The 20,181-nt window shown below is 32.5% G+C and overlaps 1 protein-coding gene across 2 annotated transcripts in view; it reads left to right on the plus strand.

Annotated features, from left to right (window-relative positions):
- Positions 1–20,181, plus strand: part of pard3ba (par-3 family cell polarity regulator beta a) — a 193,638-nt gene that overhangs the window by 82,037 nt on the left and 91,420 nt on the right. For both annotated transcript variants that reach the window (XM_051111003.1, XM_051111009.1), the window contains exons 11-12: positions 11,783–11,968; positions 15,739–15,912. In XM_051111003.1, the coding sequence (XP_050966960.1) occupies positions 11,783–11,968; positions 15,739–15,912 (360 nt within the window). The remainder of the gene's footprint in view (positions 1–11,782; positions 11,969–15,738; positions 15,913–20,181) is intronic.

Here is a 20,181-nt window from a genome sequence, read left to right on the forward strand (position 1 = left end):
TATTACTTTTAATATATTTATAAGGTTTGATATATTTACAGTAGGAAATTTACAAAATATCCTCATGGAACATGATCTTTACTTAATATCCTAATGATTTTTAGCATAAAATAAAAATCGATATTTTTTTGTGTGTGTGTTTTTGGCTATTGCTACTGTGGTCCAGGGTCACTTTTGTGTTTAAAAAATTAATGGTACCTCAATTACTACTTTTCCAATCATTCAGACATTTTTTTTTTTTTTTTTTTTTAAACCAACGAATGATAAAATTGGACAATAAATCCCTTACCTTAATCCAGACAACCTTACAAAACCCCAACAGTGGACTCCTTTTTACATCAAAAGTGTCAAATCAGCTTGTGACAGGAAGTTGTGCACACGACACAGCGTTTTAACAGGAAGCCTCGGGGCCAACACTGGTCCAGCTCCTCTCCCAGATGTTACATGCGGTGCGTGTCGATCGCTGACCCCGTTCAAAGTGTCTCTATTTTTCTTCTAAACATCAGATCCCTGTTAGAAACCAAACAATGAGTAAAACAGCAATTGTGGCGCCCCTGGATCCCTCATCGCAGGAAGAAAGACCACATCCCTTCATTGTGTCTCTGTCTATCCTCAGTTCATTTGCACTGTAGTGTCTGCTCATCAAAGGCTTCGGGTTTAGATGGGTCACACACGTGTACGTGCCTGTGTTATGTGTGGACTGCCAAACAATTCATAATCGTTGTTACAAACAATCATTTCTCCCATGCATTACTTCCTCAATGAGGTTTTTGATGTCTGAGATCGTACATATCAGGCCAGAACTGCTTGTTTAATCAGACCTTATCTGAGCCATATATATACACTGTGTGCAGAATTATTAGGCATGTTGATATTCTGGTCATATTTTTTTTCCAAACACATTTTACCAATTCCAAACCACATCAGTCTTAATAACTACTGTTAATTTTGTGTTTAATCATTTATATGTGATATATAATTGTCCGTGAAGGCTGGAAGTGAAAAACTCCTTATATTCAGGTGTGCAGAATTATTAGGCATGTTTTCGTTTACAGCTAAAATGAGCCAAAAAAGAGATTTAACCCAGACTGAAAAGTCCAAATTATTAAATGCCCATGAGAAGAATGCAATACTAATGCATTACAAGAATTTGCAAAGTTAAGGCTTGACCATTGGACAGTGAAATGCTTGTTGAGTCTGCATGGTCAGAAAAAACAGGTGGAGAAGAAAAGATGCATGTTAACTGCAAAAGAATTAGGAATTAAGGTGAAGAATTAGGTGTGACACCATCAGGAACCGTTTCCAGTTCTCCAGCGCCACCATTTTCCAGAACTGCAACCTACCTGGAGTCTTCAGAAGTACAATGTGTCAGGTTCTCAGAGACTTTGCTTGGTAAAAAATCCTAAAAAATGCCCCTGACTTAATAAGAATAACAAGCTGACGTCTTGTGAAATACATGAAGACAGTTTTTTTATATGCTTTAGAGACAGATAAGTTGAGAGTGACTCTTGAAGGACAAGCATCACATCCTCTTGTACCTCTGATTCAAGAATTTATCTTCTAAAATCTGGCAGTGAGTTTTGGGAGTTCATTTTAGTCCATCTCTGCAAGTCAGACTTTTCAGGATAAGAGACTAAACATGAAACATTATTCTTATTAAGTAAGGGGCATTTTTTAGGATTTTTTACCAAGCAAAGTCTCTGAGAACCTGACACATTGCACTTCTGAAGACTCCAGGTAGGTTGCAGTTCTGGAAAATGGTGGCGCTGGAGACTAAACGGTTCCTGATGGTGTCACACCTAATTCTTCACCTTAATTCCTAATTCTTTTGCAGTTAACATGCATCTTTTCTTCTCCACCTGTTTTTTCTGACCATGCAGACTCAACAAGCATTTCTCTGTCCAATGGTCAAGCCTTAACTTTGCAAATTCTTGTAATGCATTAGTATTGCATTCTTCTCATGGGCATTTAATAATTTGGACTTTTCAGTCTGGGTTAAATATCTTTTTTGGCTCATTTTAGCTGTAAACGAAAACATGCCTAATAATCCTGCACACCTGAATATAAGGAGTTTTTCACTTCCAGCCTTCACGGACAATTATACATCACATATAAATGATTAAATACAAAATTAACAGTAGTTACTAAGACTGATGTGGTTTGGAATTGGTAAAATGTGTTTGGAAAAAACATTTGACCAGAATATCAACATGCCTAATAATTCTGCACACAGTGTATATATATGTTTTATCTTACAATAATATATTTTTATTTAATAAATGCAAAAAGTATTATATTTAAGTATTCTAATATGTGACCCTGGACCACAAAACCAGTCTTAAGTAGCACAGATATATTTGTAGCAATAGCCAACAATACATTGTATGGGACAAAATTATCTATTTTTCTTTTATGCCAAAAATCCTTAGGATGTTAAGTAAAGATCATGTTGCTTGAAGATATTTGATATATTTCCTACCATAAATTTTGGATTAGTAATATGCATTGCTAAGAACTTCATGTGGACAACTTTAAAGGCGATTTAATCAATATTTAGATTTTTTTGCACCCTCAAATTCCAGATTTTCAAATAGTTGTATCTCTGCCAAACCATACATCACATGGAAAGCTTATTTATTCAGATTTCATATTATGTACAAGTCTCAATTAAAAAAAAAGACCTTTTTGTGGTCCAGGGTCACATATATTAATTATTTTTGTTATTTATTTTATTATATAAGCATTTCATTCCAAAATGAAAACTCATGCATGGTTACATTTGCATTTTATTTATGGATTTATCCGCGTTGTACTTTGTTAAATCTTTGCTGTCCCAGATCTGTTCAAGAAGAGCAGCTGTATGTCATTGACACTGACTATTATTGGACCATTAATTCTCGTTAGGCACAAAAAAACGTCATAAAGAGCTGCACTGCAGTATCTATTCAGAGAGAAAAACCTCCTTCATTTCTCCACCCTATTCAAATTCAAAGTGGGTTAGCTGTGCCACTGCTTAGCCAGGGTAAATTACGGCAGAAATGCGACGGCAGGCAAAAGGAAAAATGACACACTCGGGAGAAATATTTTTTCAGAGAATGGAAGTGTATGAAAAGATATAATGACAGTGTTGAGTAGATTTCACCATCTGCCTTTTTAGCGGATATGAGTGTGTGTGTGTGTGTGTGTCTGTGCATATATGTGTGTGTGTGTGTGTGTATTTATATTTCATTCCAACCAATGAATGCATCCGAACCTGAAATACCCTCCATAAACACCCACCTTCATACAGTGTTTGTCAGTTTCTTTAACCACCCACTGTCAGCGCAAAATATACCATCTTAATTCCCAAAGACAGATTTGGCTAATGATCAGCCATTAGCAAAAATAAAGCATCTTTTATAAGACTCTGCTAGAATCCAGCAGAACTTTGGACAGGAAACTAGCTTGCTAGCTTACACCATAAATGTCCATCCTGTTAGCAGCTACATGCTGTCCGTTAAGTGACACATCGTTCGACGTGATTCGTGTTTAGAAGTCGTTGACAGAATTAAAGTCTTGTTTTTCTAACTGAACCCCTTTGGGATCTGGACATGGTGACTGGACATCCTGGATATGTTAAAGATGGTGTCGCCAAAACATCCGGCCCTGCTGGAAAATCCAGCTAAAACCATCTTACACCATGTCCTAACTACATGTGACACCGCAACGCGGTCCGTGTTAATTGGAGTTTTTGTCACGCGAAATTTCTATTTTAGAAACGTTTTTTATTTCTGTGACATCGCAGCTGGAACAACAACATACAAACTATATGTAAGATAATTTCAGGTGATGATTATCTGCTTTATTCAATGTTAAATGTGTCTAATGTGAGTTTGAATATCATTTTGCGTGACCTTACAGCCATACTGAAAGCAACAACAGGTAGTTTACCTCAGATCTTGAAAATATGTTAAAGCAAAGGTGTGCGTTAAAACTGCGAACTCAATGCAAACAAGCACATTCCATAACAAAGATGGTATCAGTCACTCAGTATGTACATTTAATAATGTTAAAATTGTTTTAGACTTATAAATGAATATTATAACGTATATATAAACTATTTTTATGCGAGTACAGCGCGCTTTCAAAAAGAGCCCGTCCATACCCGCTTTCGATTGGCTGTGAGATTTGATTGATTCTGTCGTGTCGTATCTGGTGTGGACAGCCAAATTGCTTGTCGCTGGAATCTTGTCATGTCGTGTGTAGTTAGGACATGGTGTCAAGTGTTTAGCTGGTTTCTAACTGGCACAGGATGGTCCTTAACTGGTATAACATTTTTCATCGACTACTTGAAGTACTTGAAAGAATGCCATGGCACATGCCCAAAAAACATGGTAATTTTTATTACCATTAATACTATTATTATTATTATTAATATATATTTTTTCATTTTTATTTAGTTATTTGTTGTGTGTTAGTGGATTATTAGTCAATGAGGAGACCAAGGACCAGAGCAATAATAAAATCAATTTTGGATTATAGATGTAAAAAGTATTAATTGTACTTATTATACTAATAGGAAAGAATATTTGAAGAGTTTATTTGCAAAAACAGATAACTCAATTTTTAAAGGGGTCAGCAGATGCAAAGTTCACTTGTTGTTTGATCATTAATGTGTGTTGGCAGTGTATGTACAAATCTACTCTATATTGATAAAAATCCATGCAGTGGTTTTTAATTAATTTGTAAAAATAATATCCCCTTTTTCAAATCGAGCCGTTCTCAGATGCCCATCGGTGTGGTGTAACACCCACAGAGGCCGCTCCCACGATAGTTGATTGACATGAGCGTCTTACCTCACATCAGCTGTCACAGTCCGACCTCCATAATTTCGATGCCGGAGCAGGGATGTAAGTTAGACAAGAATATCTCTGATTGAGCGATTGAGGTGTTGTGTTGCTGGATGTAATAATGAACATAGTGGTCGTCATTTACTCCTGACATCTGAGCAGCTGAAGATGCAGTAGATTACGTTTTTTTGTGAAGGGAATGCGCCTCACAATCTACATATCCATATATCTGCACAAATTAATTATTCATGATGCAGCTTCACTTACAGCAGAAGTGAGTATAAGGGTTTTTTTTATGAATCTTTGCGATCGCCTTTCCTAATAACGTGCTAGTAAGCAAGTTTAGCAACTAAACGCGGCTAAATACGGGTAAAGTAAACAGGCTCGTCACTCCACAAAGAGAAGAGAGGGGCGGGGCGAGCAGAGCTCATTAACATTTAAAGCAACCTCGACCAGAACAGGATGATTTTTGCAGAGCTGATTTTGGCAAGGTGAAAAAAAGGTGTTATTTACACTACCATGGATCATTTTTAACCAAAGCATGTTATAGACTTTTCATTAAGACCCTAAAGAATCATATCAACTTGAAAATGGGCATCCGGTGACCCCTTTAACAATTTTCAAAAATCATGTTTTTTGTTTTTTCATTGTGCTCTCCAATTAATTCTCAACTGCAGTTAGGTTATTTTGATTAAGTAAAAAAAAAAAAAAAAATACAGCTAACTAACACAGTAAAACGATAAAAACATGATAACATAATAAAAAACATGATTTTTGAAAAAAAGTCTGTTTTTGCAAGTAACCTCTTCATTTGTATTAATAGCAATCAATATAAATAATGTTAATGCCTTTTTTCTCAGAATTGTGAGATATAAACACAAAAAATTGCAAGTCTTTTCACGCAAATAGGAGTTTGTATCTCACAATTCTTACTTTCTTCTTGCAATTGCAAGTTTATTTGTCGCAATTCTGATTTGGAGGGAGAAAACAACTAATATGTTCTCAAAATTGCAAATTTCTATCTAAACTATTTGAAAAGTTAAGTCTATAAAGTTTATATCGCAATTCTGAGAAAAAAGTTGCAGTTCTGACTTTATTTCTCAGAACTGCCAATTTATGTCTTGCAATTCTGACTTTTTAATTCGCAATTGCAGGTTTATATCACACAATTAATTTCACAACTATGGAAAAAAAGTGAGAATTGTGAGATTAAAAAGTTGCAGTTATCTTTTTATATATTTTATTCAGTGGCGGAAACAGGCTTTCATAGACATTTCTCTGGTGGATTTAAGCGTTTTTCTATTAAACAGCTTTCGAATTATTGTGTAGAGGTGAATTTTCAATTATCAGGGAAATGCAAGAATCCATGGGCTTGTTGTTTAAATGTATATTAATGAGATTGCTTTGGCAAACTATAAACGTCTAAATATCACCATTGCATTAAAGCTAAGCTGACTGGATTTGGCATCAATTTGTCATGTACCGTGAGGGTAAATGAATGCAGTAGGTGGAATTAATGTCTTCAGCAACATATTAATTATACCTGATAGCCAGTAGCAATAAATCAGCCAAACATCAAATTAAATTGTAATGTAAGATTTTTTTTTTTTTTTTTTGTGTGTGTGTGTGCCCACTAGACATGTTTTTAGATCTTTTCCAGCATGCACAGCAAAAATGTCTTTAATATAATAATCTAATGACTATATTTTGTGGTTTCTGCTGTGTTTCATTAGACAAGGTGCACTTACATTTATCTAAAATCAAGTTTTTAGTCTAGTATCACCACTGTAACTTGATCTTCTCCTAGTATGTTTGCTGTAAAAGCCAAATATTTATTTTGTAACCGATTTACAATCATAATGTAGACTCCGAAGGGAGTTTGGTGTTTGAATCAGACAGGTTTTCTGTGAGGATGGAGGGGTCAGACTGCAGATTGCACGCAGTTGTGCTCAGAGGAAAAGAGGTCGGTCACAGGGCTGGTGGAGCATTTAGATGTCCTTGAGATGGTCTTAACAATAATTCTTCTTCCTACACACAGGATGCTTTGTCATGACCTATTTAATTATATTTGTTATTTGGGTCACGGTCACTTCTTTCCAAACCCAATGGACTTTTTTAAAAAGCCGTGCGTAATATAAAAACTGTAGATGCTTTCATGTAATAGCAAACGGCCTTCTGACATCAATTCTAATTTAGTTCAGTATCTGGGTTAAGGTGCATTGACTTCTAGCCAGAGGCATCAAAACACATTTCCCATGAATTATTTTTGTGTAAATGACTCAAAGACTTGCTCTCAAAATGCTGTGTGAATCACGCTGTGCTTTCACGATGAGTGCAGTGGATCGATCAAAGTTTGGTTTTTGTGTCGCAGCACTTATTTTTGTGAATTTGTTGGGGTATTAATAGGACTACTTCAAGAAGAAGAGGAAAATGTTGTCTCAGATGTTGTAAAATGGAAAATGTTTTAGCACTGGATATCCCAGTTATATTTCATTGTATCAGTATCAGTTTTGTCTGAGATGTTTCTCCTAAAATATTTCAAATATTTTTATTAATGTCAGTATTAATTAGGAACATTAATATTGATAACATTTCTTAGCATTAATATTATAAATATATTTTATTTTGTATTAATTCTAATGTTAGTATGTAATATTAGTATAATATATATATTATAAATATTAATTACTAGTGTTGATGTTAATAATGTTTATTTCTGTTTATTATTATTATTGTTGTTGTTGTTGTTGTTGTTGTTATTTAAAGAAGACGAAGAAGAAATAATAATAATGCAAGTTACTGTTAATATTAATTGTTCCCTTATATTTGGTACATATTAAGTAGTATTAATATTAAAGAAAGTAATCTTTTTTTATTATCAATTATTATCAATATTAATTGCTCTTAATACTGAGATTAATTCCTATTAGTGTAATAGTGTAATGTAATATCCAATTAATATTTACACACAATAATATTATGAGTTAATATTAATGTATCAATACTAACAATTGACAATTAAGTGATATTAGTGTTAATAAAATGTAGGAATATTATATTATCAATTCAGTTCAATGTTAAGTGTTTTTAATAGTTACTAATTCCCATTTCTATAATATATAACCTAATAATAATTGTATGATTTTTCAAATATGTTTTGATATTAATAATGCTTAATGCTCTATAATAATAATAATAATAATAATAATAATAATAATAATAATAATAATAATAATAATAATAATAATAATAACATCTTAATATTAATATTAATATTAATATTAATATTAATATTAATGTTAATTATGAATACTAATATAGTTGCAAGTGCCCAAATAGGGTGTTTTTATTTAAATAAATAAATAATGCTTAATAATAATATTAATAATAATAATAATAATAATATAATAATAGCAGTTAATATTAATATTAATTACGAATACTAATATAGTGACAAGTGCCCAAATTAAAAAAATATATATATAATAATAATAATAATAATAATATAGTAGCAGTTTAATATTTATATTTATTACTAATAATAATATAGTTGCAAGTGCCCAAATAGGTTGTTTTTATTAAAATAAATAAATAATGCTTAATAATAATAATAATAATAATAATAATAATAATAGCAGTTAATATTAACTACTATTACTAATACTATTTTAATGCTGTTAATTTTTAATACTGTTTTTATCTGTCGAGTCAATGCTGTTTACTTTACTCCACATGTTCCCGACGTGGATCCTTTTTATTTTTCAGTGCCACTGACCTTTTGGCAGCTTTAACTCATGTACTTTAGTTAAAGCAGTCCATCGTATAGTGTGTATGAGAGCATATGAGTTTGTAGTATTTGCCCTCAGGAGGTCTTCATGTGAATTCTGGGCCTGGAGTGTTGATAGGACCACCAGAGCGGCATTTCAGACAATCTGATATTCTCGCCGGGACCAAAGTTTGACCTCCCTTACAAACAGGCCTTTTATTGTGTGCTAAAACTCTGATTTGTCGTCCGCCTCAGGCCATGTACGACACATTATCATCAGTAAGAGGACGCGCTAAAAGGACTACTTGAAGCTTTGCCCCATTGGCCCTCGTATTTTTCATCGTTAGCTCTTGCTTAATGCTTTTTGCCCAACTTTGTACTCCTACAAAGTCATTTTTGTTTCTTTTTCCCCTGGCCCATTTCCACAGTAGCTTAGCAACAGGCTAATGCGGTTGCTTAATGTGGTTTCCAGAACGATGTCAGTCACGTTTAGCCGCCGCACTTTATTCTACGCCTTTTTGCCATGTTTTATTGATGCGATAGTGGCGAGAAAAGGAAATGATGTGGAAAAAAGGTCAGAGACCATGGCTCTGACACTCTTGATCTCTTTGATATGATGTTTTAGAGCTTAAGAAAGCCAAAAGAGAAGTGAGGTGTGTGGGTAGTTGTGAGCGTGTGTGCGTAAGTGTGTTCAATAATGAGTTATTAGTCTTAAACGATGTCGCTCCCCAACCCCCATCCTCCTAAATGAATCTCTGACAAAAGCTTATTATGTTTCCTTTTGAACTGGCACGTTCTCATGATCTCACCCTTCCACGTTCAAATCAAATGACCCCCAACGTGTTTTCCTGCCTCTCCATTAGACATGCATTCATTCTGTCCTTTATATATTCATCCATCATTATTCCTTCCTCATCCCCTTGGTACATCTGGCTTTATTTTAACTGGGATCAGGCTCTAAAAAATACACATTATTGTTTTTTTTTTTTTTTTTTTTTTTTTTTTTTAAAGAAATGAGTACTTTTGTTCAGTAAGGATGCATTAAATTGATCAAAAGTGACAGTAAAGACATTCATAATGTTACAAAAAGCTAAAAGCTGTTCTTTTGAAGTTAATCAAAGAATCCTGAGAAAAATGTATCAGAGTTTTCACAAAAATATTAAGGAACTGTTTTCAACATCAACAATGGTAAGAAATGTTTCTTGAGCAGCAAATCAGCATATTAGAATGATTTCTGAAGGATCGTGTAATGACTGCTGAATATTCAGCTTTGCATTAAAGAAATAAATTAACGTTTTAAAATATATTTGTTTAGACAGCAACCATTTTAAATTGTAATAATATTTCACAATATTACAGTTTTTACTGTATTTTTTTATCTAAATAATGCAGCCTTGGTGAGCATAAGTATGGAAGTCTGTTTTTGCCGCTGAATAATAAATAAAAGAAGGTTATTGTGACTATTTATCTCAGAGTTATTACTTTTTTTTTTTCCTCTGAATTGCATTATATAAACTCACAATTACAAGAAAAGTCAGAATTGCGAGATATAAACGTACAGTTCTGACTTTTTTTTCAGAATTGCATGATATAAACTCACAATTGCAGGAAAAAAGTCAGAAATGTGATATTAACTCACAATTCTGACTTTTTTTTCTCAGAATTGCATGAGCCAAACTTGCAATTCTGACTTTTTTTCATGTGAATTGCATTACATAAACACAATTGCAAGAAAAAAGTCAGAAATGCAAGATAGCAACTCACAGTTCGGACTCGAAATACTGACTTTTTTCAGAACTTGTAAGATATAAACTCGCAATTGTGAAAAGTCAGAATTGTGTGATCTAAACTTGCAAATCTGACTTTTTCTCCTCAGAACTGCATGATATAAACTCACAATTCTGACTTTTTTTCATCTGAATTGCATTACATAAACTCACAATTGCGAGAAAAAAAGTAAAAAGACTTTTTCTCAGAATTGCATGAAATAAACTCGCAATTATGAGTTAAAAAGTCAGAATTGTGTGATATAAACTTGCAAATCTGACTTTTTTTCCTCAGAATTGCATGATATAGACTCTCAATTCTGACTTTTTTTCATCTGAATTGCATTACATACACTCACAATTGCAAGAAAAAAGTCAGAAATGCGAGATAGCAACTCACAATTCTGACTTTTTCTCAGAATTGCATGAAATAAACTCAAAATACTGACTTTTTTTTTCAGAATTGTAAGATATAAACTCGCAATTGTGAGTTAAAAAAGTCAGAATTGCATGATATAAACTCACAATTGCAAGAAATGCGAGATATTAACTTTCTCAGAATTGCGTGAGGCAAACTCGCAGTTCTGACTTTTTTTCTCAGAATTGTAAGATATAAACTCGCGATTGTAAGTTAAAAATTAAGAATTGTGATATAAACTTGCAACTGCAACTTATAAAGTCAAAATTGCATGATATAAACTCACTACTGAGAGGAAAAAAGTCTAAAATGTGAGCTATTGACTCAAAATTCTGACTTTCTCAGAATTTCAGAAATTCTCCGAATTTCTCAGAATTGCATGAGACAAACTCAAACTTTTGACCTTTTTTTCTCCAAATTTTGAGATATAAACTCGCAATTGTAAATTAAAAAGAATTATGGCAGAATTATGATATAAATTTGCAATTGCAAAAAAGTTATAAAGTCAGAATTGTGTGATAAACTCACAATTGCGAGATACAAACTCAACATTTGTGAGTTTGTATAATGAAATTCTGAGAAAAAAGTCTTGTGAGATAAAAAGTGGCAAGTGCCTTTTTAAATTGTTTATTCAGTGGTGGAAACGGGCTTTCATACATCCTTCAAAAACAATAAAAAATCTAAATCCAAGCCCTAAACTTTGAAAAAAGCTAATGTTTCTTCATCTTGAGATTTACGTCTAACTACCTCCATTATCTTATTGGAGTCTTCCAGGTTCAATACGTGTTAAACTCTATCGAGCATCTGTGACATACAGTCGATTACCACTGACAATAATTTCGAGTCATCTCGTAGTTTGTAAACGCAAGCAAAAATCACATGTGCCGTAATGTAGTTGTAGTCAATGGGGTAAGATGTTGAACTGGGGTAAATGTTAAGATTCACATGATTTGTGAAAGTCAACTGAGATACTGACCTAAGTGTGTGTGTGTGTTATTTGCAGAAAGGAGAGCCGTCGGGTCCACTGCTTTCGGAGGACGGGCGAGAGCAGCTGATGTTTGAAGTTCCTTTGAATGACTCCGGCTCAGCTGGTCTGGGGGTCAGTCTGAAGGGTAATAAGTCCCGAGAGACCGGAGAAGACCTGGGCATCTTCATCAAGTCCATCATCCACGGCGGTGCCGCACATAAGGTAAAGAGCAGCCCATTCATCCAACGTCCATTCATCTGAGGGCTTCAGTCACGAAAGTCGCTCCAATCCTGTGTCCTGTGTCACTATAGAATGGCATACAGTTCTGATTTATAACCGAAACACAATTGAAACTACTAAAAAACCTTTGAAAACAGTATACAAACTATTACTATTATACAAATACTGTTGTTCATAATACATTATTAAAAACCTTTACAAATTGTAATTAATAAATATATATACTATTATAAATATATACATGTATTATATTATATTATTATATTATTATTCTTAATACTTCTTAAGAAATTCTTAATAATTTATTTTATTTTATTATTTCATTTCATTTCATTTCATTTCATTTTATTTTATTTTATTTTATTTTACAAAATATGAACTCCACCAGTCACGAAAATGTACACAACCATAAAAATTGTTTTCATATTTTCATTTTAAACTGAAATAAAACTAGTTTTACAACTTTATTTCAGTTATTTGCAGACTAAATCTATTTTATTTTATTTTATTATTTTATTTTATTTTATTTTATTTTATTTTATTTTATTTTATTTTATTTTATTTTATTTTATTTTATTTTATTTTACCAAATGTGAATTCCACCAGTCACGAAAATGTATACAACCATAAAAATTTTCCTCACATTTTCGTTTTAAACTGAAATAAAACTAGTTTTACAACTTTAGTTATTTGCAGAAAAATAAGTAAAAATAAACTACATTTATTTTATTTTATTTTATTATTTCATTTTATTTTACCAAATGTGAACTCCACCAGTCATGGAAATGTACACAACCATAAAAATTTTCCTCATATTTTCATTTTAAACTGAAATAAAACTAGTTTTACAACTCAGTTTCAGTTATTTGCAGACTAAATTTCATTTCATTTCATTTCATTTCATTTCATTTCATTTTACTAAATGTGAACTCCACTAGTCATGAAAATGTACATAACTAGTACTATGATTTTAATAATTAATACAAAGCTTGGTAACACTTTATTTTAAATTTTCTTGTTACACGTTTACATGTACTTACTATTATAATAACAATAAATTATGCATAATTAGATGCAAGTAACTATCAACCAAACCCAAATCCTTACCGTAACCATATAGTAAGTTCATGTAGTTATATTAATATTGCTCAGTACTTAAATATATAATTACACTGTAACAAGGACACCTTAAAATAAAGTGTAACCCAAACCTTGCTTATTATGTAGAATATACTGTAGTATGGTGATTGTGATTCACCCAAAGTGACCTCAAACTGAAAAATGAATAAAAATAAATTAGATGAATGATGAAAGTGGCCTTTTTCGTAGCCTATTACGCTTTGTAATTGTGGTTTGGGATATGCTGTATCTGTTATAATAGGTAAACCTCACCAAGTGCCGTTACAGAAATATGAATACTCCTCTCCTCTCCCTCCGCAATCAGTCCAGTCAGGCAGCAGGTGTTGTGTCTGTCTGTAGATAAGAGCACATCTACTGTCCCCTATCAGCACTGTAATCAAGCGTGGGCTCACAGGTGGAGCTGCGTCTCTGGCCCCTATCAGCACTCCAGTGGAGAGTGGGCTCAGAGAGCGAGCTGCATCACAGGCCCCCATCAGAGAGAGACGCTCAAAGAAATAGACGTTTTCAAAGGCTGAGCTCTTCATTTGACTTCTGCCGCTCACCCTTATCACACTCACTCTCACACACTTTCTGCTGCTCCTCTAGCATTTACACTCCAGGATTGAGATCAAATGGGCATGAATATAAAAAACCTGCATCCTAATTTCTGGAATAAATTAGTTTAATACAAAGTAATGAAGAAAAGCATGTCATAGGTTATTTTTAAGAAGTGGTGTCTTTTTTTACAAGGGCTATCTTGGGGAGCTTCCAGACTGTCTGCTTATGTATGCATGAGTATATTTTCTTAATAGACGGGCACAAGTGTTTGTGTCCGTTCTGTTGGAGACCCCCTCCCAGGTCGGTATCGGTGGTCTGCGGTCAGTGACCTCGCCCGGGGGTCAGGATCATCCGCGGCGACACAGACTCTCAGGAGTCTTTAGCGGCTCCAGTGGCTTTTAGCTGCTAATCTCTTTTGTTCCTCCTCAGCTCAGTTTTATTTAGGAAACCACAGCTGTGAACCTTAATCCAATTCATTCCGGCCCGGCCCTTTCACGCTAATGATATGCATCCGTAATTGTGTCTGAATTCATAGTGGGATGCATTAAACATTTAACAGTGGGGCTACACTGCATAAATGTTTTTAAATCACTCTATAGGGCTTTAGTGTTGGGAGTAGCTAGCTGAAAATAGCGGTGGTCCTAACTTAACTACAAGTTTCAGTCTGACAGTAATTCAGTCGTAACAGGTTTTTCCCCCAAAACAGTGGTTCATTGAAAATTCATTCACAAAACAGACCAAATTAATTTTTTTTTTTTTAATTTTATTTTTATGGTGAGTTTTTTTAATATTCAATATTTTATCTGTTTTATTAGAGTAAATTAAAAGTGCTTATAATCTGATTAGTCTGCCTATAACTAGTACTATGTATTTTGTATTGTTTTTAATTTAGTTCTTTTTGTTTTTGTGTTCCTTTTTTTATTAATTTAATTTTAAATACACCATTGTACTTATTGGTAAATTATATATCGTATTATGGCAAAAATGTAAATGTTTTAAAGTCTGTTTTACTACCACTGTGATTTGTAATTTTTTTTTTTTTTTTTGGTAAATTTTATAAATTAATTTTTTTTATTTATTTTTTGTTTAGTTTAGTTTTTTTTTTTTTTAATTACATTTTAAATATTTAATTTTAAATGCAAACTGAATTTATAGGTAAAAGATACATTTTTTTTATTACAGTAAAAATGTAATAAATCTTTTAATCTGATTAATGTGTCTATAGCTAGTACTATGGTTTGTAGTTTGTTTTTTTTTGTATTTAATTTTAAACATTGCACTAAATCTTTAGGTAAATTATATATCCATTATATACTATTATTATTATTATATTATATTATTGTTATTATTATTATTTTTTTTTTTTTATTGTATTTCTTTTTAAACACACCATTGTATTTATTGTTAAATTATTTATCCTATTATAGCAAAAATGTAAATGTTTTAATGTCATTAATCTGTTTTACTGCCACTGTAACCATTTGTAATTTTTTTTTTTTTTTGTATTTAATTTTTTTTTTTTTAATAATAAGGTGAGGTTTAGTTTATCTATTAGCTGAAACTTTTTAGATGGGTTTTGTGTGTGTTTTTGTATTTTATTTTATTTTTATTTCATTTTAAATACACCATTGTATTTATTGGCAAATTATTTATCTTATTATAGCAAAAATGTAAACATGTTAATCTGTTTTATTACCACTTTGATTTATTATTTTTTTGTATTATATATATTATAATATATATATTATTTTTTTTTATTTAATTTTTAATTTAATTTTTATTTAATTGTTTTAATATTTAATTTTAAATGCGAACTGAATTCATATGTGAAAAATACATCTATTATTATAGTAAAAATGTAGAATCTTTTAACCTTATTATTGTCTATAACTAGTACTATGTTTTTTTGTATTTAATTTTGTATTGCACTAAATCTTTAAGTAAATGATATATCTACTTCCTTTCTCACACTTTCACTCTCTGTTAGTATTAGGATGAAACTTTTATAGCTTTTATTCCATAAATTCCATTAGTTTGTACATGTAACATCGGTGTTTGTCTTCTCTTGTTTGCAGGACGGTCGCTTGCGTGTCAATGACCAGCTGATAGCTGTTAATAGCGAATCGCTGCTTGGACGCTCTAACCACGATGCCATGGAAACTCTGCGGCACTCCATGTCGACTGAAGGAAACCTCAGAGGAATCATCCAGCTGGTGGTTCTGCGTTCTGTGGAGCGCTCGCCTGCACAGGTATGCACAGTTCCTGTACCGTACCATGTGTATCACTACAGACCGCTTCCCCGCAGGGCCTCTGAACCAGAGTCCCTGTCCGCAGCTTACTGGTATCACCGCTGTCGGCATCACAGGCTGTCAGGTGACCTCTGAATGTTAGTTTTTGTGCATGAGGAACACACATTTGCTTTGGCTAAAAGGGGAAAAGTAGTTTTGATATATCCTCCTTTTGAAGCGATTTAAATCTAGATTTAAAGTACTATTGTTATCCTACAAGGAGAACACAAGAATAGGTTTCTGGTGAAAAAAAAAAAAAAAAATCTGTCAATAGATTACATTTTAGTCCTCTTGAAAATATTTTCAGTTGTAAATTGGGGTCAGTTAGATTGCAGTGCCATAATGGACATTTGGCGAGGAAGTCCTTGAAATGAAATCCTTGTGTATTCATTTTCTTTTGACACACTGAAGATTGTTCTTTTCCTTGTTTTTCTTTGTCTTCATCAGAAAGTGCTTGTTTTTCTCTCCTGCTTCCTGCTTTTGTACTAACATTGTGCACATACTTGTATTTTCTTGTGCTCTTTTCACTTATTTATCAATGGAACATCTAAATGTCCATGTCTGCTTTTCTTTTGCTTTGTTTCTGTATGGCTGAAGTTTTCTTTTTTCCTTTTTTTTTTTAAATAAAAGACTTTTAAATCTTTGCATGCACTTTGTTTCCTTTTAACCCTCTGGGCTTTTCTTCATGGATCTTTTCTGTTTATTCTGGGCATGTGGTGTCACTTATCTCTTTTTTTTCAGCTATGAAGAGATTTATCCAGTTTTCAAACTTGATGTGGCGTGTTGAATCTGTGTATGTAATGTGTACAATAGATTTAAAAGTTTGGGGTCAGTAAGATTTTTATTTATTCTTTTATTCAGCAAAGATGCATTAAATTGATCAAAAGTGACCAACAGCTATTTTAAAATGTATTTTAAAATATATTCAGATATAAAATTGTACTATTAAAAAGTTATTTTAAAATGTAATAATATTTTACAATATTACTGATTTTGCTCATTTTTGATTAAGTAAATGCAGTCTTGACTAAGAGACTACTTTCAAAAACATTAAACAAAAAAAAATCTTACAGATCCCAAATTTTTGAAATGTTGTGTATATGCTATGTCAGATCAAAATAATTTGACATTAAAAAATATAATATTAATCATATTTTTTCTATGTATATAAAATAATTTTTAAGTAGATGTGACCCAACACATGATCATTAAAGTCTGAGAAGCATAACATTGCATCATATCAGTGCATGTCAATTACATTCTACATTCTCGTAAGCTAGTTAATGCACTAAAATGTGCAATGTTAACCTATGCATTTCCACTAATTATTTGTTTGAAACTTTCATTGTATATGAGTCTACTCATAAGCGCTGTTCTATGGAGTCAAATCAATGCCAAAAAAGAACTGAAATACTTCCAAAAGAATTGAAGTTTTGCCAACTAAATTATTGAGTAAAAAATGTGCTTTTTGCAAGCAAAAATAAAGAATTGCAAAAAAAAAAGTATTTCCAGAAAAAACAAATGAGTTGCGAAATATAAATGAAATGGGACAAAAGCAATGGTTTCGTGACTGTCACTGTAAGGTTAACAGTAGCACTGTCAAACGATTAATAGTGATTAATTGCATGCAAGATAAAAGTTTTATGTGTCTATATTATATATTAAATGTGTATTATGTATATAGACTCAGTCTAGAAGTTAAGATTATATATAAATATAAATATTTTATATATAAATTTAAAGGAGAAGTCCACCTCCAAAACAAAGATTCACATATAATGTGCTCACCCCATTGTCATCCAAGATATTCATGTCTTTCTTTCTTCAGTCGTAAAGAAATTATGTTTTTTGAGGAAAACATTTCTTCATATAACGGACTGATATGGTGCCCCGATTTTGAACTTTTAAAATGCAGTTTAAATGCGGCCTCAAACAATCCCAAATGCAGTTGTAAATGATCCCAGCTGAGAAAGAAGGGTCTTATCTAGCGTATCGATTGGTTATTTTAATAAAAATAATACAGTTTATATACTTTTTAATGTCAAACGCTCGTCTTGTCTTACTCTGCCTGGACTGTTTTGTTCTGGTTCATGACAGTTATGTCGAAAAACTCCCATCTCATGTTCTCCCTCAACTTCAAATTGTCCTATATCACTGTTTTACCTTTTTTGTTAAGGGTGTTTGATCTTCTTTGCATGTTCACTTTGCAAAGACTGGGTTGGTACTTCTGCAGCAATGTAGGATGATTTTGAAATGATTTTTGTTGAGGGAGAAAATATGATTGGAGTTTTTCGACATACCCTAACTGTCTTCAGCCAGAGTACACAAAGTTCAACGAGAGTAAGGCAAGACGAGCATTTGAAAATAAAAAGTATTTAAATTGTATTTTTTTAAAATGAAAATAACCAATCGTTTCGCTAGATAAGACCCTTCTTCCTCGGCTGGAATCATTTACAACCGCATTTGGGATCGTTTGAAGCTGCGTTTAAACTGCATTTTGGAAGTTCAAACTCGGGGCACCATATCAGTCCATTATATGGAGAAAAATACAGATATGTTTTCCTTAAAAAACATAATTTTTATGATTTTAAACTTTACGACTGAAGAAAGACATGAACATCTTGGATCACAATGGGGTGAGTACATTATATGTGAATCTTTGTTTTGGAAGCGGACTTCTCCTTTAACGTTTTTCTTAATATATACATGCATTTGTGTGCATTTAGGTAATTTTCTTTTTCTCAATACTATCATTTTCGTTTGCAAAAATGTTTCTTTTGTAATGCTTCAGTTCTTTTGCAACTACTTTTGGCATTGAATTGACTCCATACTTTTCAGCGTTCTAAGTTAGGTAATGTACCTTGATAACTTAGTGTTTGTGCTTGCATTAATGGGACACAGGCACAAAAATTTGGTTTTCTTTTACTGCTGTCAGTTTACATGTTCTGTATTTCAGGGGGTCCGCCATGTTCACTGGGGCCCCCCTTTTGTTAATGTGGTGGTAAGTTTAAGCAGTCACAAGTTGGTGTATTAAACCTGCATGCCAAAATCCTTGCCAATAGAGGTGGTTTCACATGATAAAAAGAGAAAGTCAGCTAAAACAATATGAATATACAATATGTGTGTTTGTTATCTAAGCATATTTTTTTGCATATTTTTCAGAAATAGACTTTTTAAATGCAAGTTTTTTTCTTCTCTATTACGGGGTGTACTGTTAAGGCTAATTTATTAGGAAAGAGAATCCATTTCCATGAGTCAGCAGCTCACTAAAATGTCAGTTTTCAGCCAAGAGATAATAGCAAAATCTTTTTTTTTCTGGTGGAAGCTTTGCTTTCGATCCTATTAGGTCACATGCAGAGCTGGGTAGATTCTTTACAAATTATAATCCATTACTGATTCCAACTTACATGACAAAAATTGTAGGTAATGTAATCAGATTACTTTTAGATTACTTTTGACCTGACTTGATTTGAGTTTGAAGTCTTTGTATCCAAGGGTAAACCGGGACGGTTCATCAATTCCCGACAGCTCCTCATCGCCATCCAATGAATATGAAGACAAATAGTTATTGACTCCACCTTCAGCTCTCTGACTTTGGATGGGTGAGAGCTGGAGTATTATTGGGGAGCATTAGCTTATCCTCAGCCCAATCTGGCGGTAGAGGGATGGTGATCGGTGCGGGCGGTAATGGCGCTCAATAGAAGGTGATATGTCACTGAGATGCATTCTTCATTAATCACATGCAGACGGAGCGATCAATATGCCATTAATCACCCAGACAGAGTTGAATGATAAGAGAATGAGTGGGAGGTTAGAGAATCAAAAGTGTTTGTGGACTAAGCTTAATGGGTTTGTTCCTTAATTCAAGACATAATACTGAAATTTTGATGATTTTTTTTATTTTAACATTTTTGTTAGAAATTTTTGGACACATATTTTGGAAAACAAATTTCTATGGTATTGTCATTTGATACTACATGAATACTAATTTTATCATATGCATTGTTTGGATGTAGGCAGTACCATGATATTTATGAACTTACTATATATATTCAGTTACATGAGTTTTAGGACCATGGTATTTTTCAAAGTACCATCTGATGCTCAGCATTGCTGCACTTATTTGATTTAACTTTAACTTAAAACTTTAATACTTTAACTGGAAAAACTTTAAGTTATTTAGTTTATTTAAAAAATAAAATAAAATAAAATAATAAAATATAAATTATG

Source organism: Labeo rohita, chromosome 1 (assembly GCF_022985175.1).
Source record: "Labeo rohita strain BAU-BD-2019 chromosome 1, IGBB_LRoh.1.0, whole genome shotgun sequence".
NCBI lineage: Eukaryota > Metazoa > Chordata > Actinopteri > Cypriniformes > Cyprinidae > Labeo > Labeo rohita.